Source organism: Electrona antarctica (genome assembly GCF_951216825.1).
Source record: "Electrona antarctica genome assembly, chromosome: 2".
NCBI lineage: Eukaryota > Metazoa > Chordata > Actinopteri > Myctophiformes > Myctophidae > Electrona > Electrona antarctica.
Genome location: NC_136807.1, coordinates 54,353,736 through 54,371,483, shown reverse-complemented (window position 1 = coordinate 54,371,483; position 17,748 = coordinate 54,353,736). Strand labels below are relative to the sequence as shown.

The 17,748-nt window shown below is 44.5% G+C and overlaps 2 protein-coding genes across 2 annotated transcripts; both read right to left on the bottom strand.

Annotated features, from left to right (window-relative positions):
- Nucleotides 1-848: 848 nt before the first annotated feature.
- LOC306943771 (kelch domain-containing protein 3-like) lies at nucleotides 849-1,787 on the bottom strand (the record flags this gene model as incomplete). The annotated part of the gene is made up of 1 exon (XM_079530301.1): nucleotides 849-1,787. The coding sequence occupies one exon, from the start codon at nucleotides 1,785-1,787 to the stop codon at nucleotides 849-851; it is 939 nt and encodes a 312-aa protein (XP_079386427.1).
- A 14,473-nt stretch (nucleotides 1,788-16,260) lies between these two features.
- On the bottom strand, nucleotides 16,261-17,394 carry LOC306943721 (kelch domain-containing protein 3-like; the record flags this gene model as incomplete). Its single annotated transcript, XM_079530249.1, has 1 exon — nucleotides 16,261-17,394. The coding sequence occupies one exon, from the start codon at nucleotides 17,392-17,394 to the stop codon at nucleotides 16,261-16,263; it is 1,134 nt and encodes a 377-aa protein (XP_079386375.1).
- Nucleotides 17,395-17,748: the final 354 nt, after the last annotated feature.

The window sequence follows — 17,748 nt, the reverse complement described above, 5'->3', positions numbered from 1 at the left end:
AAAAAAAAGTGCGGACAAAAAAGTGATTGGCCGGAATAGGATGATGTACGATGATAAGAGCGCCCCTCACTTCACATACGTGTGATTTTGATGTCCAGCTTTTGGTGTCTGCGCACAAACGTCGTCCTAACGCAAGCATTCATTTCAATTTGGAGTGTTTGTGTAAACACAAACATTGATGGCGAAAGTGATGATGAGAGCGCCCCTCACTTTACATGAGTGTGACTTTTTGAGGGGCGCTAGGCTCTACTATACACAGGTTTAATGTTTGTTTTTAGTTCAATGTTTGTTTTAAAAACACCATTGACAATGAAGGGGAATTTTTTCCCTCATTACGTCATATTGTCTCTTTATTGTTAATGGCATTTAATGTTTGTGTTGGCATCGTTTGTTTTACATCACCATTACATCACCTAATCAACATGAGTTGGACTTTAATATATGAACGCCCCTCACTTCACACGGGTGTGATTTTTTAATATGAATTGATTACGCTTCACAGCTCTGTTCTGTTCTGTAACACTGTGGTTCCTTCACAGCTCTGTTCTGTACGTAAATGTGGTTGAACACTGGACACGTTTTTCGGAAAACCGATGCAGAAACGCCGCTAAAAATCTGTGTGTCCCCTGTGTGCAGGGACCTTAACACTCTGGTTTCGATGCGAAGAGAACAAAAAAGTCCACTGGCTCATGCTGTCTATGGGAACGCAGTTTTTAGAATCCAGGCTGCGTTTTTTGAGTGGTACAACCACTCTTATGCGGAACTTTGTGTGTCCCTGGCTGGCTGGCTGGGTTCGTCCGTCCGAGCACGGAAATGAGCATGACAGCCAGTTCCCACCTGATGTCGTTTCAGTTGGTCTTGGTAGTCATGGCTCTCAGTTCCCACCTGATGTCGTGTGTGAGTTCAGACTGATCCAGACCGTACTGAATAACTGCTAGCTTACATAATGTCTTCAGGCTAGGACTGAAGTCTAAGATGAACATCTCATCAGTGGGTGTGTTGATGCTGTCTTTGTATCCTCCAAAGAGGATGATACGATCTCCCACCATGCAACAGCACATCCTGGTTATTAGACCTGGTCCTTTCCCCTTGGGCTCAACCTTCTTCCAGGAGAAGGAATCTACGTTGAATTTCCACAGATCATTGCAGATCTGATTAGATTTTTCACCACCAATTACATACAGCTCTCCATTGTAGGTAAAGGCTGAATGATCACAGCGTCCTTCTGGAAGAAGCTGTGCAGAAGGTGTGCTCATCCAGAGGTTGGTCTCTGTGTCAAACACTCTGATGGTGTTGTAGTACTGACGCCACAGCCCCCTATCACAGCCCCCAAATACAAACATCTTGGTTCCAATGATGGTGGCAGAGTGACCTGCTGATACAGGTGGTGCGGTTCCTCTGGTGTTGATTACAGACCAGACCATTGTACTGGTGTCCAACTTGTAGGTGTCATTAGTGTATCCAGAGTTGCATCCTCCATGGATAAACATGGCCTTCCCCAACACACAGGCAGAGTGGTAGCACCTCTTCTCTGGAACAGTCCCAGAAACCTGTGGTTTGAAGCATCTGTGGGCGTCGACATCAAATGCATAAAGAACATTGCAGAACTTCCCTTCCAAGTATCCTCCCCAGAGATAGACTGTATCTTCAATCAGCACACCTGTGTGGCCGTAGCGCACGGAGGGAACCTCAAGGTGACCGTCTCCTCTTCCATGTTCCACTGGAGGTAACTTCTTCCAGCATAAAGACACTGTGTTGAAGACATGGACATCCATTTTCAGATCCATGTCGTCGTATCTCCACCCATCACCGTAGCCTCCAAAGGAATACAGTTTGTTTCTCACTGCTACAGCAGCATCACAGGCTCGCTTTGGTCCTCCTGCTTTGGAAACGGTCCAACACAACATCACTCTGTCTGTCTGTCTGGGGGGGGGGGACACACCTGTCAGTGACACACACACAAACTTTAGCACTGATATCTACTGTTACACACTGTCACTGAGAAACTTTAGCACCGATATCTACTCCTACACACTTTGACTGAGAAACTTTAGCACCGATATCTACTGCTACACACTTTGACTGAGAAACTTTAGCACCGATATCTACTCCTACACACTTTGACTGAGAAACTTTAGCATCGATATCTACTCCTACACACTTTGACTGAGAAACTTTAGCATCGATATCTACTCCTACACACTTTCACTGAGAAACTTCACTCGAACTGTCAAAAAGATCACACTTGTGTGAAGTGAGAGACGGCCAGATCTTTGGAGGCATGTTGATGTTCTCATGACCATGAAAAAATTTATTGCAATATGTATTTATATCAGCCAGATGACGTCTTACGTTCTCATTTACTGCCCTAAACAAACATCAAACTCCATAGACCTGGCTGGCACGAATGACATCATCATTTTCCCATAACAAACAATAAAGTCCATAGACTTGGCTGGGACGGGATATTTATAATTAGGCTCTAAACAAACATTAAAGTCCATAGACGTGGCTGGCCTGTGGCGTAATTTCGGAAAGCCATGCATTGGAGGGTTTAGTGCCCCTGAAAATAATCCACTTACCCCGTAGCCATTCCTTAATGGTGGATGAAGAATCCAAAAATGAAGACAATACTCGACGAATGGAAGAGAATCTGAGACCAGATTAATAACTGAACAATTATAAAGAAATATAACCATAGAAGAATAAAACACAGAGCCATGTTACTGAACACAACATGATTACTGAATAATGACATTTAAACAAAAAAATCACACCCGTGTGAAGTGAGGGGCGCTCTTATCATCATACATCTTCATACATCATCTCATTCTGGCCAGTCACAATTTGCATCCTCACTTTCATAAACAAAAAACTTTTTTCTTCACCAAAATAACGGCACAATATGGTAGTAAAACGGACACAAGTCAAACTGTACTGCGTTCTTTTTTCAGCCTAAAGTACGCTACTTCTCTTCACCAAAAAGCATATCCGATCTACTTGTTCCCCCCAGAATAGGGATGCTGGGGTTTAATTAAGTCGTTAAAACGCCAAGTATAAATGTGGTTTTCAGTCTGTCCAATAATGGAAACAAATATTCTCTCCACTTTTCTTCCTGACATACTGTTTATTTGGAGGGAAATATTTACATATTTATCTTATATATATTTATTTGTCTATTTAAAAGAAATCACACCCGTGTGAACTGAGTGGTGCAAGGTCTTATATAGTCTGATCAGCTATGTCAGTGACGTCACATACTAACCATAGCAACCGTGCTCGTTTTTTTGGTTGCTAACCATAGCAACCATGCTCGTTTTTTTGGTACGAACAAACACGGGTACAAAGCCAGTTGTTGGAGTGGTTTGCACCACTCAGAAATAACAGATCTACAAGTTCACAGCGCGGCATGAACTGCATTTGTTTTTCTTTTTTTGTGAAATTGTGCAAATCCTTGAACAGCTTGTCTTCTGGGGGGCGTCCCTGGAACAAAGATATTATGAGATGGGGGTCGCCAGCCAAATACATAATCATTTTGGAGGTCCTTGACATGAAAAGGTTTGATCACCACCACTGATGCAGAAACACGAGTTTTTCCAGAAAACTGATCTAGAAGACATTTTGTAGAATCGTCTGTTAAGGTGCTATAGTTCAGGAGGTGCTGTGGATCCATCCATCCATCCATCTTCAACTGCTTATCCGTAGTCGGGTCGCGGGGGCAACTGCTCCACCAGAGAGCTCCAGACTTCCCTCTCCAGAGCAACATTAGTGACTTCCTCCTGGGGGTGTTCTAAGGCCAGTGAGTCGATGTAATCCCTCTATCTGATCCTTGGTCTGCCCCGGGGTCTCCTTCCAATGAGACGTGCATGGGGGACCTCCCTATAGGGAGATGCTCAAGAGGCATCCTAACCAGATACCTCCCTAGGGAGACACCCGAGAGGGATCCTAACCAGATACCTCCCTAGGGAGACACCCGAGAGGCATCCTAACCAGATCCCTCCCTAGGGAGACGCCCGAGTGGCATCCTAACCAGATGCCCGAACCACCTAAGCTGGCTCCTTTCCAGGCGAAGAAGCAGTGGATGAAGAGTGGATGGACGGGTGGGAAATGAGGGCTATCTAATATCTATGCATTACTTGACTTACTTGACTTAATCCTCTTTACCCCGTCGAGGGGCATAGGGCGTCCACCAGAGCTCTCCCTCTCACTCTCTTCTAGGCCTGCGCTTTTGCTTCCTGCCAGCTCATTCCAATGTCCTTTAGGTCCTGGACAGTGGAACGTCTCCAGGTGTTTCTTGGCCTACCCTGTTTCCTCTTCCCCTGTGGGTTGTATTCCAGGGCCGGTCTTGTGGTGTTATCTGTGTCCTTTCTAAGGGCGTGGCCTATCCAGTTCCACTTTCTCCTTTTGATGGTACTAGCTATACTGTCCTGTTTTGTGATCCTCCATAACTCCTCATTTGTGGTTTTGATGGGCCACCATAGCTTGAGGATGTACCGCAGGCATTTGTTTACAAACACCTGGAGCTTGTTTATTAGGCCCTCGGTGGTCTTCCATGTTTCAGAGCCATAGAGCAGGACGGTCTTCACATTGGTGTTGAAGATCCGTAGCTTGGTGTTGTTAGAGAGCTGTTTGGATAGCCAGATCGGTCGCAAGATCCTAAATGCCAGCTGTGCTTTGCTGATTCTAAGCTCTATATCCCTGTCTGCTCCTCCATCCCTGCTGATGTTGCTCCCTAGATAGGTGAAGTGTTCCAGATCTTCTATGGCCTCTCCTCCAAGTGTGATGGGGTCATGTATCCTCTGATTTATCCTCATGGTCTTTGTTTTACCTGTGTTGATCTTGAGCCCAAGCTTTTCGCTGTTTGCCTGCAGTCTGTCTGTCTTCTGTTGCATGTGTGTGTGGTTTTCAGAGAGTAGTGCAAGGTCATCTGCAAAGTCCAGGTCCTCGAGCTGTGTAAACAAGGTCCACTGGATTCCTGTCCGATGATCTTTGGTTGTTGTTCTCATTATCCAATCAATGGCAATGAGGAAGATCAGAGGAGAGAGGAGACAACCTTGCCGTACTCCTGTTGTGATGGCAAAGGTGTCTGAGAGTTTTCCCTTGCTGATCACACGGCCACTGAAATCCTGGTACATGTTTTTTATTAGGTTGGTGATTTTAGAGGGTAGTGCCCTAGCAGTTCCCATAGCACTTCCCTGTCTAGGCTATCAAAAGCTTTTTCAAAGTCTACAAAGTTTACATAGAGGGGGGATTGCCACTCTACACACTGCTCTATGAAGATTCTCAGGGTTGCAATATGGTCTGTGCATGATTTGTCTTTCCTGAACCCAGCTTGCTCTTTTCTTAGCTGTTTGTCCAGGGCTGATTGTATCCTATCTAAAATAATCCTGCAGAAGTCTTTGCTAGATAGACAGTAGCATTAGGCCTCTCCAGTTGCTGCACTCACTAAGGTTTCCTTTTTTAGGAAGGGTGACCATTAGGCCGGTCTTCCACTCTGTTGGGATGACTTCTGTATCCCAGATGTTGTTGAGAAGGTGGTACAAAACCTCAGTGGTTGCCTTGGGGTCAGCTTTCAGGATATCAGGGCTGATGTTGTCAACTCCCGGTGCTTTTCCAGCCTTCAGCTTTTTGATGGCTCTTGTTATTTCATCCTTTGAGATCCTCCCGCAGTTGATCTTAATACTTTTGTTTGGAACCATGGAGATCTCTGGTGTTATTTCTGGAGGAGGTCTGTTTAGAAGTTTGTGGAAGTGTTCCCTCCAGCGTTCCAGCTGTTGGGTTTCCAGTGTGAGGAGTTGCCCCTCTTTGTTTTTATCTGGTCGGCTGATAGTCCTGTTCTTCCCCGCCAGTTGCCTTGTGATCCTGTAAAGGTCTTTCATGTTCCTCTGTCCAGCTGATACCTCTGCCTCACATGCCAGGTCGTTGACATATCTCCTCTTGTCCCTTTTTGTCTTCTTCTTCACTATCCTGCTTTGTTGTTGGTATTCTTGTCTCCACTGTTCTTTCTTTTCCCTATCAGGTTCCCTGTTGCCCTTGGCTTTGAGGTCCCTTCTATGCTCTATGGCCTGCCAGGTGTCATCCGCAATCCAGTCTTTTCTTTCACTCTTCCTGTACCCCAGAACCTGTTCACATGTTTCTATGAAGGATTTCTTACAGTTCCCCCATTCTTCCTCCACCTCGCCTGTTCCTGCTAGTGGTGCAAATCTGTTCTTCAGTGTCAGCCCTGCATCTTTTTTTAGATGTGTTCTGTTTTCTGTCCTTGGCTTAGCAGCTAGTTTTAGTCTAAACTCTCCTATCAGTAGGTGGTGGTCAGAGTCGATGTCAGCTCCTCTCTTTACCCTAACATCAAGGAGTAGCTTCCTCCATTGTCTTGCTATGGTTATGTGGTCGATCTGGTTCTCTGTATTTAGATCAGGGGAGATCCATGTGGCTTTGTGTATGGGCTTGTGTGGAAATAGGCTCCCTCCAATGATTAGTTCGTTGAAGGTGCAGAAATCCGCAAAAATAGTTCCATTTCCGTTCACTTCTCCGAGGCCTTCTTTTCCCATGATGCTTGTCCACTTGGTGTTGTCCCTCCCGACCTTGGCATTCATGTCTCCTAGAACTATTTGGATGTCTCTCCTTGGGGACTTCTGTATTTGCGCTTGTAGTTGTTGGTAGAACTTCTCTTTCTCCGAGTTTGTCGGTGCGTAGCACTGAATGATGGTGATATTTCGTCCCTTAGATGCAAATCTAGCAGTGATGATTCTTTCAGAAACGGGTTCCCATTCCAGGAGGCTTCTGGCAGCATCTTTTGAGAGAATTAAGCCCACACCATGCATATGTGGATCCTCTTCTCTCTCCCTCCCCGAGTACAGAAACCTCTCTCCTGTGGCTGTGGTGACTTCCCCAAAGGTGTTCCATCTACATTCACTAACTCCTATTATGCTAACATTGTACCTTCTCATCTCTTTGGCTAGTTGTGCTAGTTTTCCTGCTTGGTGTAGAGTTCTCACGTTCCAGCATCCTAGTCTGGTCTTGGACTTGAACTGTAGTAGGCTTTTCCTCCATTGGGCTTCGCTATGGGTTTGGCCCAAGGAATTCATCCGTACCCTACTAGTAGGGTGGCTTCCTTGATTCAAGTGGTTATGGTTTCTTCTGGTTTCAGATTCTGTAATCGTTTTTTTACGGCTGGATGGGTGATTGGCCCAAGCAGTCGTGGAGTTGGTCTGTTAGTCCCCTTCCCATGCTTAAGTCTTCCAGGCAAAGGATTACAGCCCCATGCCACGTGGGGCCAGACATTAAATACAGCAGTGGGTCGTGTACAAGCCGTCCCGGCACGTCAAGCCCGGCCAACTCCTGCCACTGGGGCGACTGTGGCTCAGGAGGTAGAGCAGGTCGTCCAATGATCCATGGGTCGGCGGTTCGAATCCCGGCTCCTCCTGTCTACATGTCGAAGTGTCCTTGGGCAAGACACTGAACCCCAAATTGCTCCCGATGTGCTGGTTGGTACCTTGCATGGCTTCCGCTGCAATCGGTGTATGAATGGGTGAATGTTATGCACAATCTATGTAAAGCGCCTTGGATAAAGGTGCTATATAAATGCACCATTTACCATTTATATAAATGCACCATTTACCACTGTATGATGAAGGCACGAGTGCCACACATCACCAGCAGCACGGGACGATCTATGCATTGCACATGTACACAAATGTATGTTTATATGAACAAGAACCCCACATGGGAGGGGAAAATGTAAAAAAAAAATCCAATAAACAGATTTAGAAGAAAAAAAGAAGTGGATGATGAAGAAGCAGGAGATGTCGTGGATGATCAAGTTATCCACAGGGTTGACTTGAGCCAAACCACTGATCTATATATAGTGCTTCTCAAAGCGTTCTCATGTCAAGGACCCCCAGTCCCCCACATGGATATGCAATGTGACACACTGTGGGCTTGTAGTTCAGCTTTCTGTTTTTGAGAGGTGCGTGCGTGCGTGCGTGTGTCTCAGCACGACCCCTTGACCCCTGCAGCTGGGCATTCACACCGAGCAGTCAGCTGACTGGACGCATGCACGCACACACATCACCGCTCAGTTCACACATTCATCCTTCTTTTAGTGAGCCTGTTGGCACTTGGCAGTGGGCACACTCATGGTGTCTATTCTTTTGTTGGTGGTCATGGCTACCAGTTCCCACCTGATGTTGTGTGAGAGTTCAGACTGCTCCAGACCGTACTGAATAACTGTTAGCTTGCATAAGGTCTTCAGACTAGGACTCAAGTCTAGGATGTACAGGTTATCAGTGGGTGTGTCTTTGTAGCCTCCAAAGAGGATGATGTGATCGCCCACAATGCAACAGCACATGCTATGCATTGGACCTGGTCCTTTCCCCTTGGGCTCAACCTTCTTCCAGGAGAAAGTCTCTGGACTGAATTTCCACACAACATTGAAGGTCCAGTTATAGTTTTCACCACCAAATATGTACAGCTCTCCATTGTAGGTAAAGGCTGAATGCAACCAGCGTCCTAATGGAAGAAGCTGTGCAGAAGGTGTGCTCATCCAGAGGTTGGTCTCTGTGTCATACACTCTGATGGTGTTGTAGTACTGACCCCACCTCTCACAGCCCCCAAATACAAACATCTTGGTCCCAATGATGGTGGCAGAGTGACCTGCTGATACAGGTGGTGCAGTTCCTCTGGTGTTGATTAAAGACCAGACCATTGTGCTGGTGTCCAACTTGTAGGTGTCTTTAGTGCATCCGGAGATGCGTCCTCCATGGATAAACATGGCCTTCCCCAAGACACAGGCAGAGTGGCGGCACCTCTCCTCTGGAACAGTCCCATAAACCTGTGGTTTGAACCATCTGTGGGTGTCGACATCAAATGCATAAAGAACATTGTAGAACTTCCCTCCCCAGTATCCTCCCCAGAGGTAGACTGTATATGCTATCAGTACAGCTGTGTGGCCGTAGCACACGGAGGGAACCTCAAGGTGACCGTCTCCTCTTCCATGTTCCACTGGAGGTAACTTCTTCCAGCATAAAGACACTGTGTTGAAGACATGGACATCCATTTTCAGATCCATGTCGTCGTATCTCCACCCATCACCGTAGCCTCCAAAGGAATACAGTTTTTTTCTCACTGCTACAGTAGCATGACAGGCTCGCTTTGGTCCTCCTGCTTTGGAAACGGTCCAACACAACATCTGTCTGTCTGTCTGTCTGTCTGTCTGTCTGTCTGTCTGTCTGTCTGTCTGTGTATATATCTCCCTCTTCTCTCCCTCGACGTCTACAGTAATTTTCAACACGGTTCATCTTATATCTTCTGGTGTGAAATCACACGACACGACACAAACTGTTGCCATGCACGCCTTAACGAGGCCAATTTGTGCAGCTGTTTTCATCTTCACCCTTTGACTGTCTTTAAACCCCTGTTCATTCAGACGTAGTGTAAACTGTTGGTATATTACAGTTTTGAGTGGTGTGTGAACCAGCAACACTCTTGTACGAGACAGAGAAGAACTCTAAGAATCTAAGAGGTCTTCTCTTTGCAGCTGTGCTTCCTGGTATACAGTTCCATTTGGTAGAACACTTCTCTATCGTCTCTGTCTGGAGGAAACCTTGTATGTCCAAAACTGTTACTTTTCAGGATTCAAATAAAAAAGGAGAGCGGGGATATTCGTCACTGTACATAATCCTACAGGCTGGACCTGTCAGTGACAACACACACAAACTTTAGCACTGATATCTACTGTTACACACTGTAAATGAGAAACTTTAGCACCGATATCTACTGCTACACACTTTTACTGAGAAACTTTAGCACCGATATCTACTGCTACACACTTTGACTGAAAACTTTAGCACCGATATCTACTCCTAGTCCTACAAACTTTGACTGAGAAACTTTAGCACCGATATCTACTCCTAGTCCTACACACTTTGACTGAGAAACTTTAGCACCGATATCTACTGCTACACACTTTGACTGAAAACTTTAGCACTGATATCTACTCCTAGTCCTACACACTTTGACTGAGAAACTTTAGCACCGATATCTACTCCTAGTCCTACACACTTTGACTGAGAATCTTTAGCACCGATATCTACTCCTACACACTTTGACTGAGAAACTTTAGCACTGATATCTACTCTTACACACCTTCACTGAGAAACTTCACTCAAACTGTGAAAAAAATCACACTTGTGTGACGTGAGAGACGGCCAGATCTTTGGAGGCATGTTGATGTTCTCATGACCATGACAAAATTAAAAATTAAATAAATGTATTGCAATATGTATTTATATTAAGGCTGTCACGATTCTCGATATCTCATAATCTTAAAGAAACATCTCAAAATGACGTGAGGACATAAAACCCAAAGTTTATATTGTTGATGCTATTCTCATTCTCATTTGTTATTAGTCAAATAAAAGTGAATTAATGCAGAGAAACAAGTGTTTTTCTTTACAAATCAAAATATTAGCCTAAATTAATGATCGTACAGCGTTCTGTGCTGAAAATAGGAGGTTTTTAAAAATATCCATTGAATCGTGTATCGAATCGAATCGTGACCTTACCATCTAAAATTGAATTGAATCGTGGGTTAGGCCAATCGTGACAGCCCTAATTTATATCAGCCAGATGACGTCTTACGTTGTCATTTACTGCCCTAAACAAACATCAAACTCCATAGACCTGGCTGGTACGAATGACATCATCATTTACCCTAAACAGAAACTAATGTCCATAGATTTTTGCTGGCACGAATTACATCATCATTTTCCCATAACAAACATTAAAGTCCATAGACTTGGCTGGGGCGGGACATTTATAATTAGGCTCTAAACAAACATTAAAGTCCATAGACGTGGCTGGCCTGTGCCGTAATTTCGTAAAGCCATGCATTGGAGGGTTTAGAAAGCCATGCATTGGAGGGTTTAGAAAGCCATGCATTGGAGGGTTTAGAGCCCCTGAAAAGAATCCACTTACCCCGTAGCCATTCCTTAATGGTGGATGAAGAATCCAAAATGAAGACAATACTCAACGAATGGAAGAGAATCTGAGACCAGATTAATAACTGAACAATTATAAAGAAATATAACCATAGAAGAATAAAACACAGAGCCATGTTACTGAACACAACATGATTACTGAATAATCACATTTAAAGAAAAAAATTACACCCGTGTGATGTGAGTAAGTAAGTAAGTAAGTAAGTACATTTTATTTGTAAAGCACCTTTCAAGACAAAGTCACAAGGTGCTGAACAAAACACAGAACAAGCAATCAACAAGTTAAAACCAAACAGGAAATCATAGCACAAAAACTAAAAAGACAATAAAGAATTTAACGAGACCAATAAACAAGGCAAAATCTCAAAACATAGGCAAGTGAGATAGAAAAAATAGAGGTAGAATCACAAAAAACATAAGTATGTAAAAAATAAATCAGGAAAAATAAATACGGAATAAATGTGTCTTTAGCTTTCTCTTAAAGGAGTCTACTGACTCAGCATTTTTTAGCATGAGGGGCAGGGCATTCCAAAGAGTAGGAGCAACCACTGCGAAAGCCCGGTCGCCCTTTGTTTTAAGTTTAGTCCCAGGTATCTTCAGTAAGTATTTGTCCGAGGACCTAAGGGGTCTTACATTAGATTTTGGGGGCAGTAGGTCACGAATATATGAAGGGGCCAGCCTGTGTAATGCTTTATAGGTTGTTAAAATAATTCTAAAATCAATTCTGGCCTTAATTGGAAGCCAGTGCAATGCGGCTAATACAGGAGTTATGTGGGCCCTACGGTTGGTATTTGTGAGAATTCTAGCTGCAGTGTTTTGAATCAATTGAAGACGGGATAGAGATGAATGGTTTAGCATGGTGTAGAGACTGTTACAATAGTCTAAACGGGAGGATATGAATGCATGTATGATTTTTTCAAGGTCTTGAGGTGACAGAATTGACTTAATTTTTGCAATGTTGCGCAGATGGTAGAAGCAGGATTGAGTGATCTTTTTAATGTGACATTCAAGGTTCATGTGGGTGTCAAAAAAGACACCCAGGTTCCTTGCTATGGGTTTGACGTTGGTTGCCAGTGGACCAAGGGATTGACGGATTTCGTTAGAGATAGTTTCGGGGCCTATGATAAGTATTTCGGTTTTGTCTGCGTTTAGTTGTAGAACATTTTGTTTCATCCAATTATTTATGGCGGTTAAGCAGTCATGCATGACTGAGAGTTTGGAGAGGTTGTTTTGTTTAAAAGAAAGATATAATTGAGTGTCATCAGCGTAACAGTGGTACGAGATGCCTTTGAAGGTATTAATAAGAGTGCCTAGGGGGAGCATATAAAGGGAAAACAGAATTGGACCAAGTATGGAACCCTGGGGGACCCCACAGGTCAGGGGAGCTGAGGGGGAGGCAAAACTGTCCACAGCAACAGCCACGCTTCTACCAGACAAGTACGAGGAAAACCAATCGAGGGCCAGCCCAGTTAAACCAACCCACTGATGGAGTCGATCGAGAAGAATGGCATGATCAATGGTGTCAAATGCTGCGCTTAGGTCAAGGAGCAGCAGCACTGAACACTCACCAACATCTGCCCTCATAAGTCACTGGAGACTCTTAGGAGAGCGGTCTCAGTGCTGTGCATTTGACGGAAACCGGACTGGAATTTGTCAAATAGGCTGTTATTGTTGAGAAACTGTAATAATTGATTGCAGACTACTTTTTCTAATAATTTTGAAATGAAGGTGAGTTTGGAGATTTGTCTATAGTTGCTGAAAACTAGGGCGTCAAGGGTAGGTTTTTTTAAGAGTGGCTGAATAATAGCGTGTTTAAAGTGATCAGGGACACAACCAGAGGATAGGGAGCTGTTGATGATTTCCAGAATATTTGGGCCAAGGCTGTTAAAAACGTCTTTAAAAAGTGCAGTAGGAATAGTGTCAATAGGACTAGAGGAAGGGTGCATATGTGACACAATATGTGAAAGATCAGCTAAGGAGATGATGTTAAACTGGGAAAAAGAGGGAACTGGAGGAGGATGGACAGCTATGGTTATGCTAGATGGGGTGATATTAGACCTTATGTTATCAACTTTGTGTATACAAAATGCTAAGAAACGTTCACAGTCAGCATCAGAGAAAACAGGAATTGGGGGGAGCTGGGTTTACTAAAGTGTTAATGACTGAAAAAAGGGCTTTTGGCATGTTTTTATTGAGGTTGATTAAATTGGAGAAATATGTGGATCTGGCCTCATCGATTTTCTTGGTTAAAGGCAAATAAAAGTTCCTTCATGTGTGTGAAATGGACTGTCTCCCTAGATTTTTCCCACCGCCGATCTACCCTTCGGCATTCCCTTTTTAGACTGCGGATGTCGTCGTTTATCCATGGGGAGGGGTTGACGGCACCGGAACATTTATTTTTTATTTTGAGGTGTAGATAAACAAAGAGAGTTAAAATGGGACACAAGGTAATTTGTGTAAGTGGGAACAAATTAATTTGTAGTGAGGGCTGAGAAAACAGAGGAGAACTTTTCTGCAGAGGTGTTGTTTAGATGGCGAGAGCGGATAGAGCGTTTGATGGGTTGGGATTCAGCGGTAAAATCAATGTTACAAATAATGTATTTGTGGTCAGAGAGAAAAAACTCACCCAGACAAAGAGAGTCAAGTTTCAGACCCAGAGTAAAAACGAGATCCAATGTGTGACCTTGATCATGTGTAGGTCCGGATACGTGCTGTGTGAGATTTAAAGATTGCGTAATGTTAATAAATTCAACGGCAGAGTTATCAGAGGGATTTCTATAGGGGCGCTCTTATCATCATACATCATCTCAATCTGGTCAATCACAATTTGCGTCCTCACTTTCGTCTTCAATGTTTGTGTTTAAACACAATCACTGAAAGCTAAGGCTGTACCCAAGCCCTGTTTTTAGGACTCGAACTTCGGCAGGAATTTTCGAGCGAACATCCGAACCATTTGTTTTCAATTAATTAATTTCTCCGAGTGCTTTTAACCAGGCTGCAATTCAATACGTTATATCCGACTTGAACATGATTAGCGCAGCGCTGAAGAGAGCGCAGCGCCCTCTCTTTATGAATCTCTCTCGTCTCTCCCAACACACACACATGCTGCACACATGCACGCACACACACACACACAGAGAGAGCGTCAAGTGGCTCTGACATGTGCTCCGCGAAAACAGCTGATCTCCGAGCTCATCATTCCATAAAAAATGAGCCATGATTTCTCAAGCAGCCCCCAAAACATGGTAATTGTGAGTACCTGTACGACTGTCCATATTTTTTGTCAGACCAAAAATCCTTTCCAATGTCTCTGTTAAGCTTGCTGGCAGGCAGCTAAAACGAGAGCTTGCTCGGTAGCTACTCAGAAGCGCATTGTGTGTGTGTGTGTGTGTGTGTGTGTGTGTGTGTGTGTGTGTGTGTGTGTGTGTGTGAGACACGACACGTCAGACATTCCATTCAATGGAACTCTTTTGTTCTCACAGAACAAGGTGAAAAAGGTCAATCACCTCAGCTGCAGGCCAATCACCAAATTGGGGGACAGCAGAACAAGGAGATATTTCTTTAAAATATAACTTCTGACAGGAATGCACTAGAAACTTACTTTTTTTTACATGCTCATATCGCATTCTCGCCGAGATATATTTTCGAGTTAATAAAAAAGGAAAAAAAAAATATTCTTTTTAATAATATAAAAAAATAAAAACACTGAATGGTTCAAGCCCATTAATTAAGATTCGAGTGCCAACCCTAACGAGCGAACATTCGAACCTTGAATGTTTGGGGACAGCCTTACTGAAAGCTGGGCAGATAGGAGGGGCTAGCGCCCCTAAAAAAAGTCAAAAAAAGTCAAACTGTACTGCGTTCTTTTTTCAGCCTAAAGTACGCCACTTCTCTTCACCAAAAGAAATCTGATCTACTTGTTCCCCCCAGAATAGGGATGCTGGGGTTTAAGTCGTTAAAACGCCAAATATAAACGTGGTTTTCAGTCTGTCCAATAATGGAAACAAATATTCTCTCCACTTTTCTTCCTGACATACTGTATATCTGGAGGGAAATATTTACATATTTGCGTACCGTTAACCCATTCAAACCGGGAAAGCACTATTTCATTTTAGATTTCTTTGTGTATTAAAAAGATAACAGATATATAAGTTCACAGCGTGGCACGATCTGCTTTTTTATTTCTTATCTTTTTTGGGGAAATTGGGCGAATCCTTGAACAGCTTGTCTTCTGGGGGGCGTCCCTGGAACAAAGATATTATGAGATGGGGGTCGGCAGCCAAATACATAATCATTTTGGAGGTCCTTGACATGAAAAGGTTTGATCACCACCACTGATACAGAAACACAAGTTTTTTCCAGAAAACTGATTTAGAAGACATTTTGTAGAATCGTCTGTTAAGGGGCTATAATTCAGGAGGTGCTGTGGATCCATCCATCCATCTTCAACCGCTTATCCTTAGTCGGGTCGCGGGGGAAACTGCTCCACCAGAGAGCCCCAGACTTCCCTCTGCAGAGCAACATTAGTGACTTCCTCCTGGGGGATACCGAGGTGTTCTAAGGCCAGTGAGTCGATGTAATCCCTCCATCTGATCCTTGGTCTGCCCCGGGGTCTCCTTCCAGTGGGACGTGCCTCGAGGACCTCCCTAGAGAGACGCTCGAGAGGCATCCTAACCAGATGCCTCCCTAGGGAGACTAACCAGATGCCTCCCTAGGGAGACGCCCGAGAGGCATCCTGACCAGATGCCTACCTAGGGAGACTAACCAGATGCCTCCCTAGGGAGACGCCCGAGAGGCATCCTAACCAGATGCCCGAACCACCTAAGCTGGATCCTTTCCAGGCGAAGAAGCAGTGGATGAAGAGTGGGTGGACGGGTGGGAAATGAGGGCTATCTAATATCTATGCATTACACATGTACACAAATGTATGTTTATATGAACAAGGACACCACATGTGAGGGGAGAAAATTGTAAAAGAAAATCCAATAAACAGATTTAGCAGAAAAAAAGAAGTGGATGATGAAGAAGCAGGAGATGTCGTGGATGATCAAGTTATCCACAGGGTTGACTTGAGCCAAACCACTGATCTATATATAGTGCTTCTCAAAGCGTTCTCATGTCAGGGACCCCCAGTCCCCCACATGGATATGCAATGTGACACACTGTGGGCTTGTAGATCAGCTTTCTGTTTTTGAGAGGTGCGTGCGTGCGTGCGTGCATGTGTGTGTCTCAGCACGACACCTTGACCCCTGCAGCTGGGCATTCACACCGAGCAGTCAGCTGACTGGACGCACGCACGCACACTTATGTGCCCACTGCTGTTGTTGTTGTTGTTGTTGTTGGTGGTCATGGCTACCAGTTCCCACCTGATGTTATGTGGGAGTTCAGACTGCTCCAGACCGTACTGAATAACTGTTAGCTTGCATAAGGTCTTCAGACTAGGACTAAAGTCTAGGATGTACAGGTCATCAGTGGGTGTGGAGACTCTGTCTTTGTAGCCTCCAAAGAGGATGATATGATCTCCCACCATGCAACAGCACCTGCCTTGCATTGGACCTGGTCCTTTCCCCTTGGGCTCAACCTTCTTCCAGGAGAAAGTCTCTGGACTGAATTTCCACACTTCATTGAAGGTCCAGTTATAGTTTCCACCACCAAATATGTACAGCTCTCCATTGTAGGTAAAGGCTGAATGCAACCAGCGTCCTTCTGGAAGAAGCTGTGTAGAAGGTGTGCTCATCCAGAGGTTGGTCTCTGTGTCAAACACTCTGATGGTGTTGTAGTACTGACTCCTATCACAGTTCCCAATGTTGTAGTACTGACTCCTCTCATTGCCCCCAAATACAAATATCTTGGTCCCAATGATGGTGGCAGAATGACCTTCTGATAAAGGTGGTGCAGTTCCTCTGGTGTTGATTACAGACCAGACCATTGTGCTGGTGTCCAAGTTGTAGGTGTCATTAGTGTATGCAGAGTTGCGTCCTCCATAGATGAACATGGCCTTCCCCAACACACAGGCAGAGTGGTAGCACCCCTTCTCTGGAACAGTCCCAGAAACCTTTGGTTTGAACCATCTGTGGGCGTCGACATCAAATGCATAAAGAACATTGTACAACTTCCCTCTCCAGTTTCCTCCCCAGAGGTAGACTGTATCTTCAATCAGCACAGCTGTGTGGCCGTAGCGCATGGAGGGTACCTCAAGGTGACCGTCTCCTCTTCCATGTTCCACTGGAGATAACTTCTTCCAGCATAAAGACACTGTGTTGAAGACATGGACATCCATTTTCTGATCCATGTCGTCACCGTAGCCTCCAAAGGAATACAGTTTGTTCCTCACTGCTACAGCAGCATGATGGGCTCGCTTTGGTCCTCCTGCTTTGGAAACGGTCCAACACAACATCACCCTGTCTGTCTGTCTGTCTGTCTGTCTGTCTGTCTGTCTGTCTGTCTGTCTGTCTGTCTGTCTGTCTGTCTGTCTGTCTGTCTGTCTGTCTGTCTGTCTGTCTGTCTGTCTGTCTGTCTGCGCATATATCTCCCTCTTCTCTCCCTCGACGTCTACAGTAATTTTCAACACGGTTCATCTTATATCTTCTGGTGTGAAATCACATGACGCGACACAAACTGTTGCCATGCACGCCTTAACGAGGCCAATTTGTGCAGCTGTTTTCATCTTCACCCTTTGACTGTCTTTAAACCCCTGTTCATTCAGACGTAGTGTAAACTGTTGGTATATTACAGTTTTGAGTGGTGTGTG